Source organism: Xenopus laevis, chromosome 2L (genome assembly GCF_017654675.1).
Source record: "Xenopus laevis strain J_2021 chromosome 2L, Xenopus_laevis_v10.1, whole genome shotgun sequence".
NCBI lineage: Eukaryota > Metazoa > Chordata > Amphibia > Anura > Pipidae > Xenopus > Xenopus laevis.
In genome coordinates this window covers 9,962,021-9,983,724 of record NC_054373.1, presented here as the reverse complement: position 1 = coordinate 9,983,724, position 21,704 = coordinate 9,962,021, and the positions used below count along the sequence as shown (strand labels likewise).

The 21,704-nt window shown below is 38.4% G+C and overlaps 1 protein-coding gene across 1 annotated transcript in view; it reads left to right on the top strand.

Annotated features, from left to right (window-relative positions):
* Positions 1 to 795: 795 nt before the first annotated feature.
* tmprss2.10.L (transmembrane serine protease 2 gene 10 L homeolog) overlaps positions 796 to 21,704 on the top strand; it is a 40,841-nt gene continuing 19,932 nt past the window's right edge. The window contains exons 1-10 of the mRNA XM_041581524.1: positions 796 to 965; positions 3,452 to 3,502; positions 5,486 to 5,513; positions 6,517 to 6,612; positions 8,615 to 8,695; positions 11,542 to 11,658; positions 14,035 to 14,160; positions 17,592 to 17,717; positions 17,949 to 18,083; positions 21,170 to 21,274. Of these exons, the coding sequence (XP_041437458.1) occupies positions 3,500 to 3,502; positions 5,486 to 5,513; positions 6,517 to 6,612; positions 8,615 to 8,695; positions 11,542 to 11,658; positions 14,035 to 14,160; positions 17,592 to 17,717; positions 17,949 to 18,083; positions 21,170 to 21,274 (817 nt within the window). The 5' untranslated portion in view covers positions 796 to 965; positions 3,452 to 3,499. The remainder of the gene's footprint in view (positions 966 to 3,451; positions 3,503 to 5,485; positions 5,514 to 6,516; positions 6,613 to 8,614; positions 8,696 to 11,541; positions 11,659 to 14,034; positions 14,161 to 17,591; positions 17,718 to 17,948; positions 18,084 to 21,169; positions 21,275 to 21,704) is intronic.

Sequence of the window (21,704 nt, the reverse complement as noted above, 5' to 3'; positions counted from 1 at the left end):
AAAGGATTTTATCGTTCGATCGAAGGAAAAATCCTTCAATCGTTCGATCGCACTATTTGTGCTAAAATCCTTCGACTTCGATATTCGAAGTCGAAGGATTTTAATTCCCAGTCGAATATCGAGGGTTAATTAACCCTCGATATTCGACCCTTTGTGAATCGGCCCCAGTGTATACACATGTATCCAGAGTTATCCCACAATAATTTTCAGACTGGCTCAGACAGGTAACAGCCATTTGTTGAACTAATTTGGTTAGAGTGATATGGCTCGTGCAATAACATGGATTTGTTTTGAGATAATCTGGCTGTACATTATATAAACACAGGGACTATTTCTGATCCATTGTAGAATATCGGGTGAAATTTTAGAAATACGAGGTTTTGCATTAGGCACCCTAGCCCAGATTTACAGCACCTTGCACTCATACCTTTAGCCTTACTCTATAACTGGGGTGTTACTTGAGCACCCAGGGCTGCCCTGCAAAACACATTAGTCCCCTAATCCCCTTACACATATACAGTAAGTATGACATGGATCCAAAAGAATAAAGGGTCCCAACCAGATATTCTCTTCCTCAGAACCCCCCTAAAAGTATGGGGTTTGCTTCTCTATTTGTTACATCACTGTTCCTACCCCACTCCCTCCCTAATGAGCCTACATACAGTATAAGCACAATAAGACAAAAATCTTTATAGATTCTGCTGTTTTATGACTTTTTCAAATGTTGCTTTTTAAAGCTTCTCCTCTCCTTGCACTTTAGAGTTAATCTTGTTTGAGCTAGTAATGTGTCTTGTAACTTGTCTCTATGTATTTACATCGATTTTTTTTCCTCATACCAGAACCTGCCACTTCCAATAAATACAGCTTTATTGCACTCAGTATCTACAGATGCTCCGTATTCAGTCTCTCTTTATCTTCTCAATATCAGTGCCCTGAAGGAACGGCTAGAGAATAATCAGCTCCAGGTATGATCAAACAATACTTGTTACTTTACTTTAGTTATGTATATTTTTATTTATATAGAGATAATTGTGTGCATATTTATTGGACATACAGAAATCAATAAATAAAAATACAAAAGTACAATTGTATTCAGGATGTAGAGCTAAAGAGACAGGAGGAATGATATATCTCAGTATTTTCTGAAATATACTGCGACCAATTCCACACGGGTTATTTCCCCTTATTTATCAATACATTTTCCTGAAAAATTCCAGTTCGGGGAAAAAATCATTCAAATTGTACAAATTTTTCATATTTTTACCCAAAAAACACAAAAATCTTCTGATCACTGCATTTTCCCACCTAAAAGTCAACAGTTTGAAGGTTTTGTGCTGTGGTTAACAATACAGCTTAGGTTACAAGTTTTATAGGGCAGATATACAGTATTTGGATTTGATAAATAACCTCCTTAGTATGTCATAGAATGCCCTATTTTTAGTGATGGGCGAATGTATTCGCCAGGCGCGAATTCGCGGCGAATTTGCGCAATTCGCCGCCAGCGAATAAATTCGTGAAACGACCGCAAAATTTGCCGGCGCAAAAAAAAAATTACGCGTCAAAAATTCGCTGGAAAAAATCCCCGGCGTCAGAAAAACGGGCGCCGGCGTCAAAAACGAGACGCCAGCGAATTTTTCGGCGAAGTGAAACGGCGCAAATTCGCCCATCACTACCTATTTTTGGTCTTCATGTATTGTAGTTGTTGAATAATTTGCCTTTCTTTTCTACCTCTTTCCAGTTTGCAATATGCAACGCTACCTACCTGTTTATCGGGGTCACTGATCCCAGCCGCCCAAAATCGATTGCTCTGGGAAGCTACAATTTTATTGTTATTGTTCATTTTCTACTTACCTTTCTCATTTATTCATATTCTGCCTTTCTTTAAAACCACTGCTTGGTTGATAGCATAAATTAGAACGGAGTAGATGCTGAACATAAAATAAAATTCTTAGAATTTTACTGTCTACATAATATAAATTAATTGATTTATAATAAACTAATCATTAAAATCAAACACTAATTTGTCACAAAAAATTATTATAATTATTAAAATTAACATAGGATATTGTTAATAACACACAACATATTTGCTGGGAATACCACTAATCTGTTTTCTAAATCTTCCCCTATGTTGTATGAAGTCAGACAGTGATGAAACTTTTCCTTGAAATTCATGTTCCATGTTCGCAAAACAACAAAATTGCTACGAAGGGCAGCCTTTGTTTGGCAATGCAGTCACACTGTTCAATATTCTATGTTTAATTATATTAAGGTTATCTGGCACTGTATAATGTTTATGTTAGCAACATAGAGGGGGTTATTTATCAAGCTCCGAATTTATCTCAGTATTTCTAAGATAAAAATCCGAGCAACTCCAAATTCCCGATTGAACCTTATTTATCATTAAAAAAAAATAGGTTCAGGCAAACTTCGGACCTTTGCCCGAAAAGTTCCGAGTTTTCAGACTTTTCCCGCAAAAACCACAAGTTTTCAGATATTTTGGCCCAAAATCCCCGAAATCATCGGATCTCGGTATTTGCTTAGATGTATAAGGGTCAAGGCGCTAAGGGGCACATTTACCTAGGGTCGAATATCGAGGGTTAATTAACCCTCGATATTCGACTGCCGAATTAAAATACTTCGACTTCGAATATCGAAGTCGAAGGATTTTGCGAAATTCCTTCGATCGAACGATCGAAGGAATAATCGTTCGATCGAACGATTAAATCCTTCGAATCGAACGATTCGAAGGATCTTAATCCATCGATCGAAGTATTATCCTTCAATCAGAAAAACCTTGGAAAGCCTATGGGGACCTTCCCCATAGGCTAACATTGGCCTCAGTAGGTTTTAGGTGGCGAACTAGGGGGTAGACGTTTCTTTTAAAGAGACAGTACTTAGATTATCGAATGGTCGAATAGTCAAACGATTTTTAGATCGAATCGTTCGATTCGAAGTCGAAAGTCGTAGTCGAAGTAGCCAATTTGGTGGTTGAAGTAGCCAAAAAAACCATTCGAAAATCCTCTATTCCTTCACTCGAGTTTAGTGAATGGGCCCCTAAGAGTTTTATAACATATCCCTATAGTGGCATCAAAATACCTACAATCAAGGCAATTCTGATGTTGTATCACTTCGAATAATAAAGTCTTGTAAATTTCACCGATTCTGGGATGATTGTCAGCTTCCTCGTGCAGCCAGCCTGCCTGGAACCTGGTGAAAGTTGAAAGCTCTAGTCCTGCCTCTTCAATTACTGTTTCCACACATCCAGTGCAGGACTCAAAATGAATATTAATACAGCCACATACAGCTTCATCTGTTACTTTACTACATCAATTGCAGTGCTTATTTTTAAAGCTTACTCCCAACATGAGAGATTAAAGTTTAAAGGATTTTTTTTTCACTTTTTAAGATTTTTCATACATAATGCTGCAGTTTTCTGTTGTCCCTCTAGGTTCTTATCTTGAAATAAGGTCTGAGCATCGCTGTGAATGAAACAGTAATGGTAGGTACATTTATTTTTTGACATTTATTATAAATGTTTTACTGAATTCATAGGGGGCACATTTACTAAGGGTCGAATATCGAGGGTTAATTAACCCTCGATATTCGACCCTCGAAGTAAAATCCTTCGACTTCCAATATCAAAGTCAAAGGATTTACCGCAAATAGTTCGATCGAAGGAAAAATCGAATGATTCGAAGGATTTTAATCCATCAAACGATTTTCCTTCGATCAAAAAAAGCTTAGAAACCTTATGGGGAAGGTCCCCATAGGCTAACATTGAAGCTCGGTAGGTTTAAAGTGGCAAAGTAGGTAGTCAAAGTTTTTTTTAAAGAGACAGTACTTCGACTGTCGGATGGTCGAATAGTCGAACGATTTTTAGTTAGAATCGAAGTCGTAGTCGAAGGTCGTAGTAGACTATTCGATGGTCGAAGTACCCAAAAAAAACCTTTGAAATTCAAAGTTTTTTTACTTCGAATCCTTCACTCGAGCTTAGTAAATGTGCCCCATAATGTCATCAAAATTGGTCTCTGTCTTTTCAAGCCCTTACAGTATGCCACTGCCAAACCTGACATTTTTCCTTATTATTGTTATTATTATTATTGCCAATATACACCTCTTTATTTCACAAACAACTGCTTAAATGCTAATTCATGCCCTCATCCAATCTCTTGCTGACTAGTTTTTCATACTCCCTCCTCTCTCCAATGATATCACTAATAAAGTCCGCTGCTAGAATCCACCCGCTCTTTCCTAAGAGGGAACCTGTTCATCCCCTGGTAAATCTCTATTATGGCTGCCTGTTAAAGTGGCAGTAAATTCATTTTTACTCATTGATAACAATAAATTATTTTACTAAATTATTTAGGGATAACCAATTGGCTTTGTGATTCTAAGGGGGTTATTTATCAAAATCTGATTTTTCCTGCTTTTTAATAAAAAAAATCCGACCAAACTAATATCCAAGATTTGACCTTATTTATCATTGATAAAACTTGATAAAATCGGTTTTGCTAAAAAAAATACCCCACAGGTTTCACGCTCAAATTTTTCATGAAATCACTTGAAAAATTGGATTTTTAGTGAAATTCAGTGCAAACCAAGATATCTTCATATTTGAAATGGGACCTTTGCCTTTGACTTCTACAGGACCCGACAGCTTGGAGATGGAGTATTTTCCATTATTAAAGATATTGGCATCTCCATGTGGCATATTTATCAAGGGTCGAATTTTAAAGTTAAAAATACTTGAAAATTTGACCAACGAATTGAAATACTACAACTTCGAATATCGAAGTCGAAGTTTTTTTCATCGAATTTGGGTATCCTGCGGTCGAAGTACTGTAAAATCATTCAATTGAGCAATTAAATCCTTCGAAATGAACGATTCTAAGGATTTCAGCGATTGATCGAACGATTTTACTTCAAATTCCAAAAACGTAAAAAAATGCTCTAGAAGGCGAAGTATTGAAGTCAAAGTTTTTTTAAAGAGACAGTACTTAGATTATCGAATGGTCGAATATTCAAACGATTTTACTTCTAATCGAATTCGAAGTCAAAGTCAAAGTCGTAGTATCCTATTCGATGCTTGCAGTATCCAAAAAATTACTTCGAATTTCCAATTTTTTTAACCTCGAAAATTCCTTCGAATTCACTTCGACCCTTGATAAATCTGCCCCCATATATCTGAATATTCATGTTGTGAGCATCCGTGATTTCGATAAAGCTAAAAAAAAATGCTTTCCTTGTTTAAAATATTAATTTTTAGTGCTTATCAACCAGCCACCCAGCTAATAAATCGTGTTTTCTAAGGAAGATAGAAAACTCATAAAAATATTTGCTTTGTTTCCCAGTTATAACACTGGAAAAAAAACATTTTCCAACATAACTACATAGGCTTTAATATGTATGTCAAATAGGGTAGCACATCTTATAATGTTTTAAAACTGATTTTTGTTTATTTTTTTTTTCCTTTTTAATGTAGCAGTCTGTAACACAACAAACAATTCCACGTAAGTGTGTTTTAGTAATAAAAGGTTAGCAAACCAAATGATTTTTTATGGGGTACTGTTTGTCCCCATTATGTTTTGTCTACAAAAATACATTCTATACACAGAAATATCCCCAGTACCCAAAATGGAAGTTTCTCAGGGTACACATGTAATTGTGGGCATATCCATTGGTAAAACATACAAAATACATATTATTAGTTAAGTATGAGAACACAATTAAGTTTGTGCATAAAATAATATCATTATAGTACAAACTCCATTCTGTAAATCTTAACAAGCATTCAGTCACACAAATTTAGGACACCCATGTGATAGAACCAGTGATGTGTAGTGATGGGCGAATAAATTCGCCTGGCACAAATTCACAGCAAATTTCCATGTTTCGCCGCCGGCAAATACATTTGGGAATCTCCCGCAAAAATTTGCCTGTGAAAATTCGTCAATTCCGATTTTCACAATTTTTTCGTGAAAATGTTCGAATTTCGCGATTCTTTTGTGAAAAAGTTTGAATTTCATGATTTTTTAGTGAAACTGTTAGAATTTCCCGATTTTTGCGTGAGAACATTCGAATTTCATGACTGAATTTTTTGTGAACTTTCCGATTTCACAATTTTTCGCAAATTTTTCGTCGTTTCGTGAATTTTGTGGGAAATTCGCGAATTGCAAAGCGAACCGGGAGAAATTCCCCCATCACTAGTGATGTGTAAAGTTACTTACAGAATGAATTATGTACAAATAAACTTGGACAAACTATACCATATAATGGTGTAAATCACTAGTGTATGCCCAGCTAGATTTTAATGATAGATGATTGTAACAAAAATATAGATTCTGTAGCACAGAATTCATTCTATTAACAAAATGTACACCCAGTTTTACAAAACATAAATTCTGTGAAATAATACTGTCAAATTAATGAACCAATAAGAAGCAAGCATTACCCAATAAGAAGCAGGTTTGAATTGGAGTCCATTATTTCGTAAATAATGTGTTATCATTCCAGGCTACCCTGCACTACCAACATACAATCCTGATGTGCCTAGGGTAAATCATGTAGCAGCAACTCCAACACAAAGCCAGCCAACATCGATGACTTTAAGTAGGTGAATTTTTTACGGATAAAATCCCTATCACAGTAAAGCAGAGGTTTTCTCATGGAGCAATTTAAATATTTGTAATTTATTAAGATTTCATGCAGGGCTAAAGAAAATATGATATATACCGTTTTCTGTTTGTTTTTCTATCTGTGCTGAGTGGCTTTTAAAGTTACAAGAGGTGGCTTTTTGCCGCCGCTTGTAACTGGCAACTCGCTGCTGCCTCAGGCAAAATTCCCACCTTGCCTCATGGCAGGAGCGAACCTGTTTCTTGGAACACTTTCATTGAACAGAATCACACAAATTTTTCTTGGTTTATTACCCGCAGACCTGCCTTCTTTGCTTATGAAAGGTTCTGGTTTACACACTGTCTCCACCTAGTGGGCACTAAGGTGTACACCTAAGGGGAATGCCACTAGAAAAATAAAACACACAAGGTTTTGCAGCAACAAATATACATATGATATAAATGTAGGAGGGTAAGGATTTTCTAAGCCCGAGTGATTGAGTTGGCCAATAAGGCTGGGTCCTTTTTCCCTAGAGTGTGGGGAGAAGTCCTCTGAAATTATAAAAAAGATGCCCACGTGTGCTCTGCCTCTTCAAGTGCACCTATTAGCTGGAGGAAGTGGGGTGTTGCTGTTAGGGCCTGAGGTGGAGGTAGACTTCAGTATAGGAGAAGTAAGTGTCAGGACATAAACTTTTATAGGTCCCTATGACAGTTAGGCTCAGGAAAGTTATTGAGCAGTTAAAGGAAAACTATATTCCCAAATTGAATCCTTGAGCAACAGATAGTTTATATCAAATTTAGTAGCATATTAAAGAATCTCATCAAACTGGAATATATATTTAAGCAAATATTGGCCTTTTACATCTCTTGCCTTGAAACATTTTGTGCTGCCTCAGAGATCACCTGACCAGAAATACTGCAGCTCTAACTGTAACAGCAAGAAGCGTGGAAACAAAAGACACAACTCTGTCTGTTAATTGGCTCATGTGACCTAACAAGTATGGTTTGTTTGTGTGCACTGTGAATCCTAAAATCCCAGGGGGCGGCCCTTAATTTTTAAAATGGCAGTTTTCTATTTAGGATTACCCAATGGCACATACTATTAAAAAAGTCTATTGTTATGAAAATGGTTTATTTACATGAAGCAGGGTTTTACATACAAGATGTTTTATGCAATATCTTTTTATAGAGACCTACATTGTTTGAGGGGTATTGTTTTCCTTTAAGCCACCAACGAAGAGTTTAGTGAGGAGTTAGTACTCTGCGGCACCTCTGCTGCCATCATAGGGACCCAAGCGGTCAGGCTCAGGATTGGGTAGATCCTGGAGTTATACACCTCTGCGGGCTTCACCTAGGGATGTGGAGTTGGTGACCATGAGGCAGGCAATACTACTCACTGAGAAAGTTGGTGTAAGAACAAAGAAAGATTGTGAGTACTTTACATGTAACTGTCCTGCTGCCACTTGCTTTACCAACTGAGCACACTCTGTAAATTGGAAGAGACTGGTATCTTGAAGTTTACCATCTGTTAATAAATGAATTATTTTTAAAGGAGAACTAAACCCTAAAAATTAATATGGCTAAAAATGCCATATTTTATATATTGAAGTTACTTTGCAGCATGTGTCCATCTCCCATCAGAGCACTGTGATGGTAAAAATTTTTGCCAGGTTTTGCCCCCAAAAAATGCCATAGACTCAAATGTACTGTGAGCTGAAAAAGTCGCCACAAAAAAAATCCCCATTGAACAAATTTCACAAATCTTTTGGTGAAGTGAAATGGAAAAGATTCACCCATCAATTTTGCTGCATACTGATGTGTACGCTGTATAGCATGTACTAAAATGGACAATGTAAAATATTGCATAAAAGTGTCTAAGGTTTTTTGCTGACAGGGCATTATTGCAAAGACTTTGTACTTTCTCTTTGGGTTTTGGGTTGATGCTTATGCGTTCCTTTCCTTTCTTGCCATTAGTGATATTCATTTTTGTTTTACTTTAGGAACAAAGATTTTAATTTCAATCGGGACTGTTTCCATCATAGCGGTACTAGTTTGGGTTGCAGTACTTACGTGGTATTTTGGTGAGAGAAAAAATGTATTTTGTGTATTTTTCACAATGTATCTGCTTTTGTCAGAATTCCAACATTATTTTTGGATTTTGAGTCCAGATAGTGTCGCTTATGGTGCTTGGCATACATGATGTTTGCATGTGATTATTTAGGTGCAGTTCTGCTGTGTGTATGATGCTTGTTTCTGTTGGAACCATAAAGATACTGTTGTCTTAAAGGTGGCAGTAACTCCAGAGTCTCCCAGTGTTAAAGGGAGTCTAAACCCCACCTCAGGGCTGGAAATAGGGGTAGGAAGAAGAGGCAACTAACCCTCCATCACTCTCCCCTCCATCGCTCTCCCCTCCTTCACCTCCCCTCTGATGCTCTCCCCTCCGTCGCTTTCCACTTCCCCATCGCTCCCCCGTCCCTCCCCTCCATCACTCTCCTTCCCCTCCGTCGCTCTCCCCTCTGACACTCTCCCCTCTGTCACCTCCCCTTCATCAATCTCCCCTCCTTCTCCTTCCCTCTGTCGCTCTCTCCCCTTCACCATCGATCTCCCCCCTCCCCATCACTCTCCCTCCCCTCCGTCGATCTCCCCTCTGATGCTCTACCTCCCTCAACTCCCAAAGATCACTGCTCATTGGACATTGGGAGACAACAATAAATGAATTAAGATCCACATGCAAATAAATATATTACCTGCAAGGAAACCTTAGCAAAAGAGAAATTCCTTCAGACAGAAGGAATAAGCAAAGTGTCCCTATAACTAGGAGTCTCTATTTTATAGTTTTTGAGCTAACAGATGATTAAATGTGCTCAGTTAAGACATCTAATATATATTTTTTTTATAAAATTGAGCATGTTTTAGTTTCTCAAGCTATATTTCTTACCTATATCAGTGAAAATAGGAGCACTTCCTATATGTCACGGCTGAACCCTCTTGTCCCCTCCCTCAGGAATGTTACCTTTGCTGTTTGCTACTGAGCATGCTCAGTTCTTCTCAACTCAGATTACTAAACATGCCTTCCAGTCCAGCAGAAAATTAAGATATTTTTTCTTCTAACCTACTCTCCTGGACTCAGCATAAAAGGGTAGTAAACCCTGCTGCACTGCACTGCTCAACCAAACATTACTCAGTTGTTGCTGGACTACAAATCGCAGAATAATGTAACATATAATGAAGGTCGAGGCATGTTGGGAGCTGTAGTCCAGCAACATCAGGGGTATATTCTTAAAGCAATATTGCACAATAAAACTTTCTCCCAACTCTCCAAAGCCAGCAAAAGGTCTGGGGCAGGCAGAGTTCTCTCGCAGCAAGGGATGGGCTAAGGTCAGAGGCAGGCTGAGTACAATTAAAGAGAATGTTCAGGAAACAGGCAAATCCAGAGGTCAAAAATCGCAAGTAAGGGTTCAGCAGCAGCAAGCGATCAGCAGCAGCAAGCGATCAGCAGCAGCAAGGGTTCAGCAGCAGCAAGGGTTCAGCATCAGCAAAGGTTCAGCAGGAGCAAGGGTTCAGCAGCAAGAGTTCAGCAGCAACAAGGGTGCAGCAGCAGCAAGGGTTCAGCAGCAGCAAGGGTTCAGCAGCTGCAAGGGTTCAACAGCAGCTAGGGTTCAGCAGCAGCAAGGGTTCAGCAGCTGCAGGTGTTCAGCAGCAACAAGGGTTCAGCAGCAGCAAGGGTTCAGCAGATGCAGGGGTTCAGCAGCAGCAGCAAGGGTACAGCAGCAGCAAAGGTACAGCAGCAGCAAGGGTTCAGCAGCAGCAAGGGTTCAGCAGCAGCAAGGCTTCAACAGTAGCTAGGGTTCAGCAGCAGCAAGGGTTCAGCAGCTGCAGGGGTTCAGCAGCAGCAAGGGTACAGCAGCAGCAAGGGGTCAGCAGCAGCAAGGGGTCAGCAGCAGCAAGGGGCAAGATCATCAACGTGAACTTAATTATCCAGCACTAGGAAGCAGGAGAGGACTGGCTTAAATAGGCCAATATAGACCGGAATATTAACGCCTGACCTTAATTAGAGTGAGGGTTGAGAAAGAGTAAATAAAGGCAGCAAGAGTCTATATGGATAGTTGTGAGCAGCAAGCTCCAAGCACTTCCAGCGGCTCAGCAGGATATGAAACATCATAAAAACCATACAGGCCAGGGTTTGAATCCCAGAGTCCTCACATCCTGTTTGTAAATGTTACTAACAATATGTTAGAGGGAAAATGGCTGCCGGATGAAAGTTATTTGTTTTCGGAAAATGTGATGGTGCTGGTGAAAAAAGGGTATACATGGTAGAAGAATGTAGGGGTTACATGTCCTTTAAGAGGATGCCTGGAAAGCTGGAGATGTAAAGGTGGCCATACACGGAGAGATCCGCTCATTTGGCGATGTCGCCAAACGAGCGGATCTCTCTCCCATATGCCCACCTTGAGGTGGGCAATATCGGGCTGATCCGATCGTAGGACTCTAGGGCCCCACGATCGGATCCTAACGAATGGGAGCGGGCGGGCGGATCACGGGACCGCATCAACGAACAGATGCGGCCGCGATCCGACAGGATTTTTAGTCCCATCCGATTGAGGTCTGGCCGACTTACGGCCAGATCTCAATCGGGGAAGCCCGTCGGGGGGCCCCATACACGGGCCAATAAGATGCCGACTCGGTCTGTCGGCAGCTTTTATCGACCCATGTAAGGCCATCTTAACTCTAATCTATGAAGCAGTCCACACATTATAGTTAAAGGCAAATAATATAATGTTAAATGATAAATTGATTTATAAGAGAAATTCTCACAAGTTACACACTTTATAACATCTTTGCTAATGTGGATCATCTGATATTTTATTATTATGATAAATAGTACATTTTTTTCAACAGACAGTATAAAGAGGTTTCTTTTTTGTAGTCACACGTATCCCAAACTGTGAAATCCAATGTACCTACTCTTCCAAGTGTATCTCTCCGTACCAGATATGTGATGGTATAGAAGACTGCATTTTAGGAACTGATGAAAAAGATTGTGGTAAGAAATATTTTTGGAAAATCATTAATGTGAATGGCTTAAGCCAAGCCTTGTAAAGTACATTTCCGAATAGTGATGGGTGAATAAATTCACCAGGCACGATTTTGTGGCGAATTCCCGTGTTCGCCGCCAGCGAATAAATTAGCAAATCTCTGCGAAAATTCTCCGGTGAAAATTCGCCTGCGGCAATTTCCTATTTTCACGATTTTTTCGTGAAAACTTTCGAAATGCTCGATTTTTACGTGAAAAGGTTCCAATTGCTTGATTTTGCATGAAAACGTCCGAACTTCACAAATTTTTCTTGAAAACGGGCGAATTTCACTAATTTCTCGTGAAAACAGCCGAATTTCACAAATTTTTCGTGAACTTTCAGTTTTCACGATACTATTTCTGAATACTGTTTTTGCACATATATACATTCCAGTTTACTGTTGCAGCTCTCAACAAGAGAATTATCTAACAATTATTCTTCAAAATTCATTCATATAAAAAGCTTTACCAAATGATAATCTACCAAATGTGGCATATAATGAGAATCAAGCATCACAGAGCTAATAAAGTCCATTCCCCACTTAAAGGGGTCGTAAACCCCTGCTACTGTTCAACCAAACTTTACTCAATTGTTGCTGGACTAAAAATCCCAAAATAATGTAACATATAATGAAGGTTGGGGCATGCTGGGAGCTGTACTCCAGCTACATCATGTTTGTATTCTTAAACCAAAATTGCAAAATAATCCCAAATCTCCACAGCCAGCAACTGCTTTAAAATGCAAAAAATCCTCCAATGAGAATCCCAGCTGATCTGTGTAAATCTGGCTCCATGTTCTTTGTTCCTGCAACTGGAGTTGGAAGCTTTAAGCCCAGTTTCCCAGCACTGAACAAGTCTGTCCTTTATCCCCATGTTTGATTCCAGTGTCATATAATGAAATAAAAAATTACATAATTATCTCTGTATGTAAGATAGAAGCAAGATGGCTGGCATGGTGCTGCCATTCTTATTGGTCAGTTTTTTTGCATTTATAATGAAGTAGAGGTTCCTTGTTTTGTGACAAAAAGTCATGTGAGTTCTCTTCCCACACCTCATTTACATATGTAAATTAGGATTCGGGTGAGGCAGCAGCTCAGATGCCGCCCTCCCTCTACGGCTCGGTGCTTAAAAATCAGTGTCGGAGTGGTCAAAAGGGGGCAGCATCACTAGTGCATTGAGCGAAATTGCACTCTTTGCGCTAGCGGAGCCGAATTTCTGGTTTAAAAACCGGAAATTCGGCTGTTAAAGTTACAATAGGCGGCGTGGTTGGCCTTGGCATGCAGGCATAGCTTATGGCTGGTGCAATGAATTGACTGTGTTGGCAAGTTTGAATTATTTGAATTTGAATTCTTGATCATTTTAACTGTGAAATTAGTTAAAGGAGTTAATTAATTAATCAGCGGTGGCCTTTATCCCCACCAACTACCTGTGTCTCGTTGTTTCATTTATTTTGTTTGGTAAGGGGATGTGTTATCTAGGATTCCCATGGGGAGAATGAGATGAATTGCTGTAAGGAATGATTCCTGAATAGTATTTACTGTATGGCATAAAACACTCTCCCACCCTCGTCCCTCAAAAAACAGTGTAGAGTAGAAACCACACTCTATGTGGAACAATGTCAGATCTGTAGTGAGATTAAAATATAACATTCATTCATTTTTGGATCACAGAAGTATAGAATATATAGAGTAAAAGGGAGGGGTTAAAGGGAAACTAAAACTTAAAAAATATAGCTAGAAATGTTGAAACATGTGTTTAGTGCTTTTGTACCGGCCAAAAGCCTCAAAATTAAGATCCTTGTCTCTAAAAAGCCGACAGTAGTCTGCTCTTGACGGATGTTACTTACATGAGCTTTGGACTGCCGCTTGCTCTTGTCATTGCCTGTTTGCCATTAAACATGCATGCAGGCTAACCAATCACAATCCTGTCTGGCTGCTCACTAAGAAACTAAAGCCCTGTTCTGGCACTCTGATCTTGGCTCACTGCTACACTCTGTTGTGTGTAGGAACACGCCGAATCTCTCATTTTTGATTTGGCCAAAATCCAATCCAACAACAAGACATTTGGCCAAATTCTGAACAAAATCGAAAACCCTAATTTCTTAGAAAATATAAAACAATTGAATCAATTGTGATTTGAAAACAGCCATGTTCCTTCATGAATTATAGCTTGAATGAAAGCTTCTGGACAATCTGCCTTCCCACAGCCGATAAACAATGAAATGCCTCTGTTATTTAAAAAGAGACAGCGGAGAACTCATTTTATGAAGTCTATTGTAGTACTGATGATAATTTCAAAAATGTTTTTTGATAAATGTTATAATGTGGTTTGTTTATGTATTTACAGTCACAACTGCGCCAACCTGCCAAATATATTGTTGGAATTTCATGTACTCTCACACGTGCATCTATGCCTACCAGATGTGTAATGGGGTACGAGACTGCCTTTTTGGAGATGATGAGATGAATTGCGGTAAGAAATGATTAATGAATAGGATTTACTGTATGGCATAAAGCCTGCCTCATAAAACACAAGCATCACAGAGCTAATAAAGTCCATTCCCCACATAAAGGGGTCGTAAACCCCTGCTACTATTCAACCAAACTTTACTCAGTTGTTGCTGGACTACAAATCCCAAAATAATGTTACATATAATGAAGGTTGGGGCATGCTGGGAGCTGTAGTCCAGCCACATCATGTTTGTATAAATTGCAAAATAATCCCAAATCTCCACAGCCAGCAACTGCTTTAAAATGCAAAAAATCCTCCAATGAGAATCTCAGCTGATCTGTGTAAATCTGGCTCCATGTTCTTTGTTTCTGCAACTGGAGTTGGAAGCTTTAAGCCCAGTTTCCCAGCACTGAACAAGTCTGTCCTTTATCCCCAGTGTCATATAATGAAATAAAAAATTACATAATTATCTCTGTATGTAAGATAGAAGCAAGATGGCTGGCACGGTGCTACCATTCTTATTGGTCAGTTTTTTTGCATTTATAATGAAGTAGAATTCCCATTGGTGAATTTTCTTGCATCTATTATTATGATTTTTCGCAACATTTACATAAAACTAGGGGGCCTTATGGCTGAGTTTATATCCACTTTAATTCTTGCACAAAATGCTATTATCGTTCCTTGGAGCTCCTGTCTGCTTATTACCAGTTACCATGATACCTGAATTACATAGAGCATTTAAAATGGTCTGTTATATATACTTTATCCTACTCTAACGGGGCCCATTAACCTCTGATTGAAAATTACCCTTTCTGGTCTTAAATGGTGAATCCAATGAAGTAGAGGAACACAAATGGTGGGACTTCACACTCAAAGCATTGGTTGGGAGAGTTTGGGGTCAATGGGTATTTGTGTATATATGATAGTAAAGTCTCTGTGTTTTTATACACATATGTAATTGTATTAGTGGCAAAAAGGCCGGAAAAAATATTTTACCACAAGGGGGAACTTGAGCCAAAGCATTGAACATTCTCTGCCATAAGTGACACAATTTCTGATGGCTGATTCAGTTAATGACTATAAGAAGGGCTTGGATGATTTATTGGACAGACATAATATCAAAGGCGATTGTGATACTAAACTCTATAGTTAGTATAGGTATGGGTATATATCATTTATGTGAAAGTAGAGAGGGGTGTATGTATGGATGCTGGGTTTTCATTTGGAGGGGTTGAACTTGATGGACTTTGGTCTTTTTCCAACCCAATTTAACTATGTAACTATGTAAACCAGTGGTTCCCAACCAGTAGCTCATGAGCAACATGTTTCTCACCAACTACTTGAATGTTGCTCCCAGTGGCCTCAAAGCAGGGGCTTATTTTTGAATTCCAGGCTTGGAGGCAAGCTTTGGTTGTATAAAAACCAGATGTACTGCCAAACAGAGTCTCCTGTAGGCTGCCAGTCCACATAGGGGCTACCAAATAGCCAATCACCACCATTATTTGGCACCCCAGGAACTTTTTCATGCTCGTGTTACTCCCCAACCCTTTTTACATATGAATGTGGCCCACTGGTAAAAATGGTTGGGGCCTCCCTTAAATCTTGAGCCATGTGTATCTCCTGGTCTAAGTTTCCTAAAACAGGTCTAAGTTTCCTAAAACAGGGAGAAACATCAATTTCAACTCCAATTCAAAATATAAAAATGTCATTTCTATTTGTTGAACCTCATAGCCAATAGATGTTTCATCCTCTACTCTTATTTGTGGATGTTGTTATTCCTTTTGTGTGAATAAAATAATATACTAACTAGTTAAAAAGGCCATGACTAGTAAGGAAGCTGATATAACTTATAGCCCTGTAAAATGAGAGTCCTAAACACTCTATAAGCCACAGATACAAGAAGGCCTAGGACATGGTATGTAACTGACAACAAATTTGGGATGCACCGAATCCACTTTTTGGGATTCAGCGAATCCCCGAATCCTTCATGAAAGATTCGGCTGAATACCGAACCAAATCCTAATTTGCATATGTAAATTAGGGGCGGGAAAGGTTCCTTGTTTTGTGACAAAAAGTCACGTGATTTCTCTTCCCTCACCTCATTTACATATACAAATTAGGATTCGGGTGAGGCAGCAGCCCAGATGCCGCCCTCCCTCTATGGCTCGGTGCTTAAAAATCAGCGTCGGAGTGGTCAAAAGGGGGCAGCATCGCTAGTGCATTGAACGCAATTGCACTCTTTGCACTAGCGGAGCCGAATTTCTGGTTTAAAACCCGTAAATTCGGCTCTTAAAGTTACAATAGGCGGCGTGGTTGACCTTGGCATGGAGGCATAGCTTATGGCTGGTACAATGAATTGACTGTGTTGGCAAGTTTGAATTATTTGAATTTGAATTCTTGATCATTTTAACTGTGAAATTAGTTAAAGGAGTTAATTAATTAATCAGCGGTGGCCTTTATCCCCACCAACTACCTGTGTCCCGTTGTTTCATTTATTTTGTTTGGTAAGGGGATGTGCTATCTAGGCTTCCCATGGGGAGAATGAGATGAATTGCTGTAAGGAATGATTCCTGAATAGTATTTACTGTATGGCATAAAACACTCTCCCACCCTCGTCCCTCAAAAAACAGTGTAGAGTAGAAACCACACTTTATGTGTAACAATGTCAGATCTGTAGTGAGATTAAAATATAACATTCATTCAATTAGCTCAAGCTCAAATAGCTGATTTTTTGGATCACAGAAGTATAGAATATATAGAGTAAAAGGGAGGGGGTTAAAGGGAAACTAAAACTTAAAAAATATAGCTAGAAATGTTGAAACATGTGTTTAGTGCTTTTGTACCGGCCAAAAGCCTCAAAATTAAGATCCTTGTCTCTAAAAAGCCGACAGTAGTCTGCTCTTGACGGATGTTACTTACATGAGCTTTGGACTGCCGCTTGCTCTTGTCATTGCCTGTTTGCCATTAAACATGCATGCAGGCTAACCAATCACAATCCTGTCTGGCTGCTCACTAAGAAACTAAAGCCCTGTTCTGGCACTCTGATCTTGGCTCACTGCTACACTCTGTTGTGTGTAGGAACACGCCGAATCTCTCATTTTTGATTTGGCCAAAATCCAATCCAACAACAAGATATTTGGCCAAATTCTGAACAAATTCAAAACCCTAATTTTATTATTCAAACTTAGAAAATATAAAACAATTGAATTAATTGTGATTTGAAAACAGCCATGTTCCTTCATGAATGATAGCTTGAATGAAAGCTTCTGGACAATCTGCCTTCCTGCAGCCACTAACCAGTAAAAACCAGTAAAAAAAGCCAATGAAATAGCTCTGTTATTTAAAAAGAGACAGCGGAGAACTCATTTTATGAAGTCTATTGTAGTACTGATCATGATTTCAAAATTGTTTTTTGATAAATGTTATAACGTGGTTTGTTTATGTATTTACAGTCACAACTGCACCAACCTGCCAAATATATTGTTGGAATTTCATGTACTCTCACACGTGCATCTATGCCTACCAGATGTGTAATGGGGTACGAGACTGCCTTTTTGGAGATGATGAGATGAATTGCGGTAAGAAATGATTAATGAATAGGATTTACTGTATGGCATAAAGCCTGCCTCATAAAACAGCTTACGTACATTTTTTCCACTGGAGCTGTGCAGAAAATGCCAGACGTGAGTGACGTCACATAAGATTAAATGGGCTAATATTATAAAGGGATCAACACTTATCATTTTATTGTTGTAATAAAAATCGTTTTTTGATAAATGTTGTAAAATGTTTTGTTTCTGTACTTACAGTGACAAAAACCATAACCTACCCAACCTGCCAAATATTTTGTGAATATAGCCCCAACACTTACAGATGCATCTTTCCCTACCAGATGTGTGATGGTACAGCCGACTGTCCTTATGGAGATGATGAGATGAATTGTGGTAATGATTCATGAATAGTATTTACTGTATGGCAGAAAGCATTCTCCTATCCTCCTCCCCCAAAAACACTATCGAGTAGAAGCCACACTCTACGTGTCAGATCTGTGGTGAGATTAAGGGGGCTATTTATCAAGGTCCAAATTCTTCTAAGTATTTCTAATTCTAACATAAAAATCCGATCAACTCTGACTGCCCAAATGGACCTTATTTATCATTAAGAAAGGCCGAAAAAATCGGGTCGGGCAAAAATCCGATAACTTCTGTGCTTTTCCCGAATTTTTCGTACTTTTCCGCAAATACTACATATTTTTCGGAGTTTTCCCCGAAATGATTCGATATCGGTACGGACATCAGTGCAGACACTGAGACCTTCCCCATTGACTTATACAGGACCTCGAGAGCTTTGAGATGCCGGATTTTCGGAGTCTGACTTTTTAGACCATCAGGTTTTAATAAATTCTGAAAAATTCCTCATATTTTTTTAGTCCGAAAACGAATTATTCGAATTTCAGATATTCGGAGCATAATAAATAACCCCCTAAATATTAAATTAGTTCAATTGCCTCCAATAGTTTCAATATGTTTTTTTCCCTTATGCATGAACATTATATCAAGATATTATTTCCTCCCCCAAAAACAGTACAGAGTGGAAAGCACACTTTGCATGGACCAACATTAAGGTAATTATTTATCAAAATCTGAAAAATTCAGATTTTTTCCCCTTATTTATTAATACATTTTCCCAAAAATTTCTTGTGCGGGAAAAAACTCAATAAAATCGTGGAAAAAAAATGTAAATTGTACGAATTTTTCAGATGTGACTTTTTCTAATTTGATGCGTGAAAACCACAAAATCTTCAGATTATTGCACGAAACCCAGTGCAGATCAGGATATCTTTGTGACATCTCCCACTGACTTCTACACTGAACTCGGAAGGTCTGAGTTGGAGTACTTTTTTATTTGTACTTTTAACAGCCTCAAGGTTTAATAAATCCTGAAAAAATTAAGTTTTTTTCCCAAAATTTCCCCCCCCCCATTAAAAGGCCAATGAGAAAAAAAATCTGACTTTAATAAATAACCCAATAGATATGTGGTGAGATTAAAACATTATGTTAGTACAGGTATGGGACCTGTTATCCAGAATGCTCGGGACCTGGGGTTTTCAGAAATGGATCTTTTCATAATTTGGTTCTCCATACATAGGCAGCAGAAGATGGTTTTGTTTGGGGGGTCCCAAAAGGAGGAGCAAAACACAGCAGCAAAAATTGACCACACCAACTTTGTTTATGCCATGCCCACTTTCTTTATGCCAAACCCGCTTTAGGGCCACACCCTAGCAGCCTCTACCTCGCAATTAATCTTGAGTGATGCATATGCATGCTAAAAAGCAAAGGAGAATCTCTGTATGTGCCAGTATGTCAAATCCAGTTATATACATTGCTGACAGAAAAAAAGCTGATTTATTTTAAGAACTTCCCCTTTAGCCACTATTTTATGACGCATATCTATTAAAATTACCAAATTGAAATATCAAAATTTTCTAGTAAAAAAATAAATCAATTTTTTTTTTAAAAATAAAAAGAAACCCCCTTCTGCTCACTTCCCTGAGCTCACAGGTCCTGACCCACAAGCACTCTCAATTCATTGAGCTACTGGAGAAGAGGCAGGGAAGGAGCTGTGGTCGATAGCTGCCTTCTTCCACAAGCATATATGTACCTCCCAATGTTTAAAAAACAGACAGGGACACAAATAACTGCTATGCAGTTGTGAAAATGTTGGAAATGCTTACCTCCACTAGTGCCGCACAGAAGACACTCTCCAAGGAAGCAGCAGGGTGTGGCGAGTGGTATCTGGAAAAGCATTTTATGTAAAACGCGTGTAAAGGCTGAACGCGATTGGTTGGTTTAAATCATGCTAGCTATTGGCTTCTTCTCACTCAAAAGGCAAGAAAATTGCGGCGGTTTTTGGCGTGAATAGGTAAAAATGCTGGTCACTCTGCTGTAAGTTAAATTCTTAGAGAAAAAAAATTGGGAGAGAATTTTTTTTGGGGGGGCTATAGCCCCTGTGGCCCCCTGGGTTCTGATGCCTATGTCTCCATACATTAAGTCTACTAGAAAATCATTTAAACATTATAGGTGGTTATTTATTAAAATGTGAATGCTAAAAACTCCAAACATTTGAGTTTTAATTTTAATATGAAATCCGAATTTGTAGTGGAAAAAAAAAATTGTTCGAGATTTATTATACCACGAGGCTGCAAAAAGTCAGAATCTGAAAATACTCCATCTTCAATCTGTCAAGGTCCTGTAGAAGTCAATGGCAGAGGTCCTATTTACAATTTGAAGATATTATTGTCTGCAATGGGTTTCATATGATAATCTGAACATTTGGGGCTTTCCCGCCAATTTAACAATAAATTTGGACTTTTCAGTCATCAAATCCGAAAAATTTAGATTTTTCGCATAATAAACTGAATAAGTTGCAGTTTTATTGCGACAATCCAAAAAAAGTTAAGCTTTTTCCCGATCTGATTTTTTTCAAGTTTTTTTTTTAATAAATAAGGGCAAATCATGGATTCTAGTTTGGTCTGACTTTTTTATTTAAAACACCAGCAAAATTCAGGTTTTGATAAATAACCCCCTAAATAAACCTGATAGGTTGGTTTTGCTTCCAATAAGGATTAACTATATGTTAACTGGGATCAAGTACAAATTACTCTTTTATTATAACAGAGAAAAAGGAAATAATGCTTAAAAATGTGAATTTCTTAAATAAAATGGAGTCTATATGATATGCCTTCCCGTAATTTGGATCTTTATGGAGAACTGTTTTCCAGATAAGGGATACCATACCTGTACTATTACCATGAAAAGTGTCACAGAAATATGAGACCAAATATGGAGGCTTGAACACCGAAGGCCTGGAAACCATGGTTTTAGAGCTAATAAATTGTGCTTCTTACAGTGAAGGCCAATGGCATGGAGGCATTTTCTTAACATTATCTTACTCAAGACGGGTTTTTGATTAGAGTGTAAATATTTGATTTATATCTTGTTATATTTTTATGTTTCAACAACAACAACAGATTATTGTGAAAAGAAATGTGGTTCATCCATAAGCTGTGTCCTGTCTTCCCAGTGGTGTGATGGAGTGTCCGACTGTCCCAATGGAGAAGATGAAATGTCCTGTGGTGAGTAGTGATAGGCAAGTCTTACCCAGGTCTAGTTGTAGATCAGCTACCTGAAAATAATTGAAAAAATTAAATGCTTGCAATTTCTGAAAAGCGATGAATCAAATAATTATGAAGAAAAAAACATTTGAAAAAAGGGAAGAACCAATGGGTCCAGGCCTCGATTAACAGCAGCAGGATTACTTTTCAGTGCTTAGTAAATCCTTCTTTTCTTTTTTATATTTTATTAAGATTTTGATTTTGAAAGAAAACATCCATTTTCAAATTTAAGAAAATAAAGAAATAAAATTAAGAAATACAATAATTTAAATTAGATATGCTAGACATGCTTCTTCTTCAGAGGAAATAGGGTTAACCAGTGTTGGACTACCCCCAGGGGTTGGCCCATCAAGGGCCACACACACACACCCATCCCAGGCTCCTGACCCCT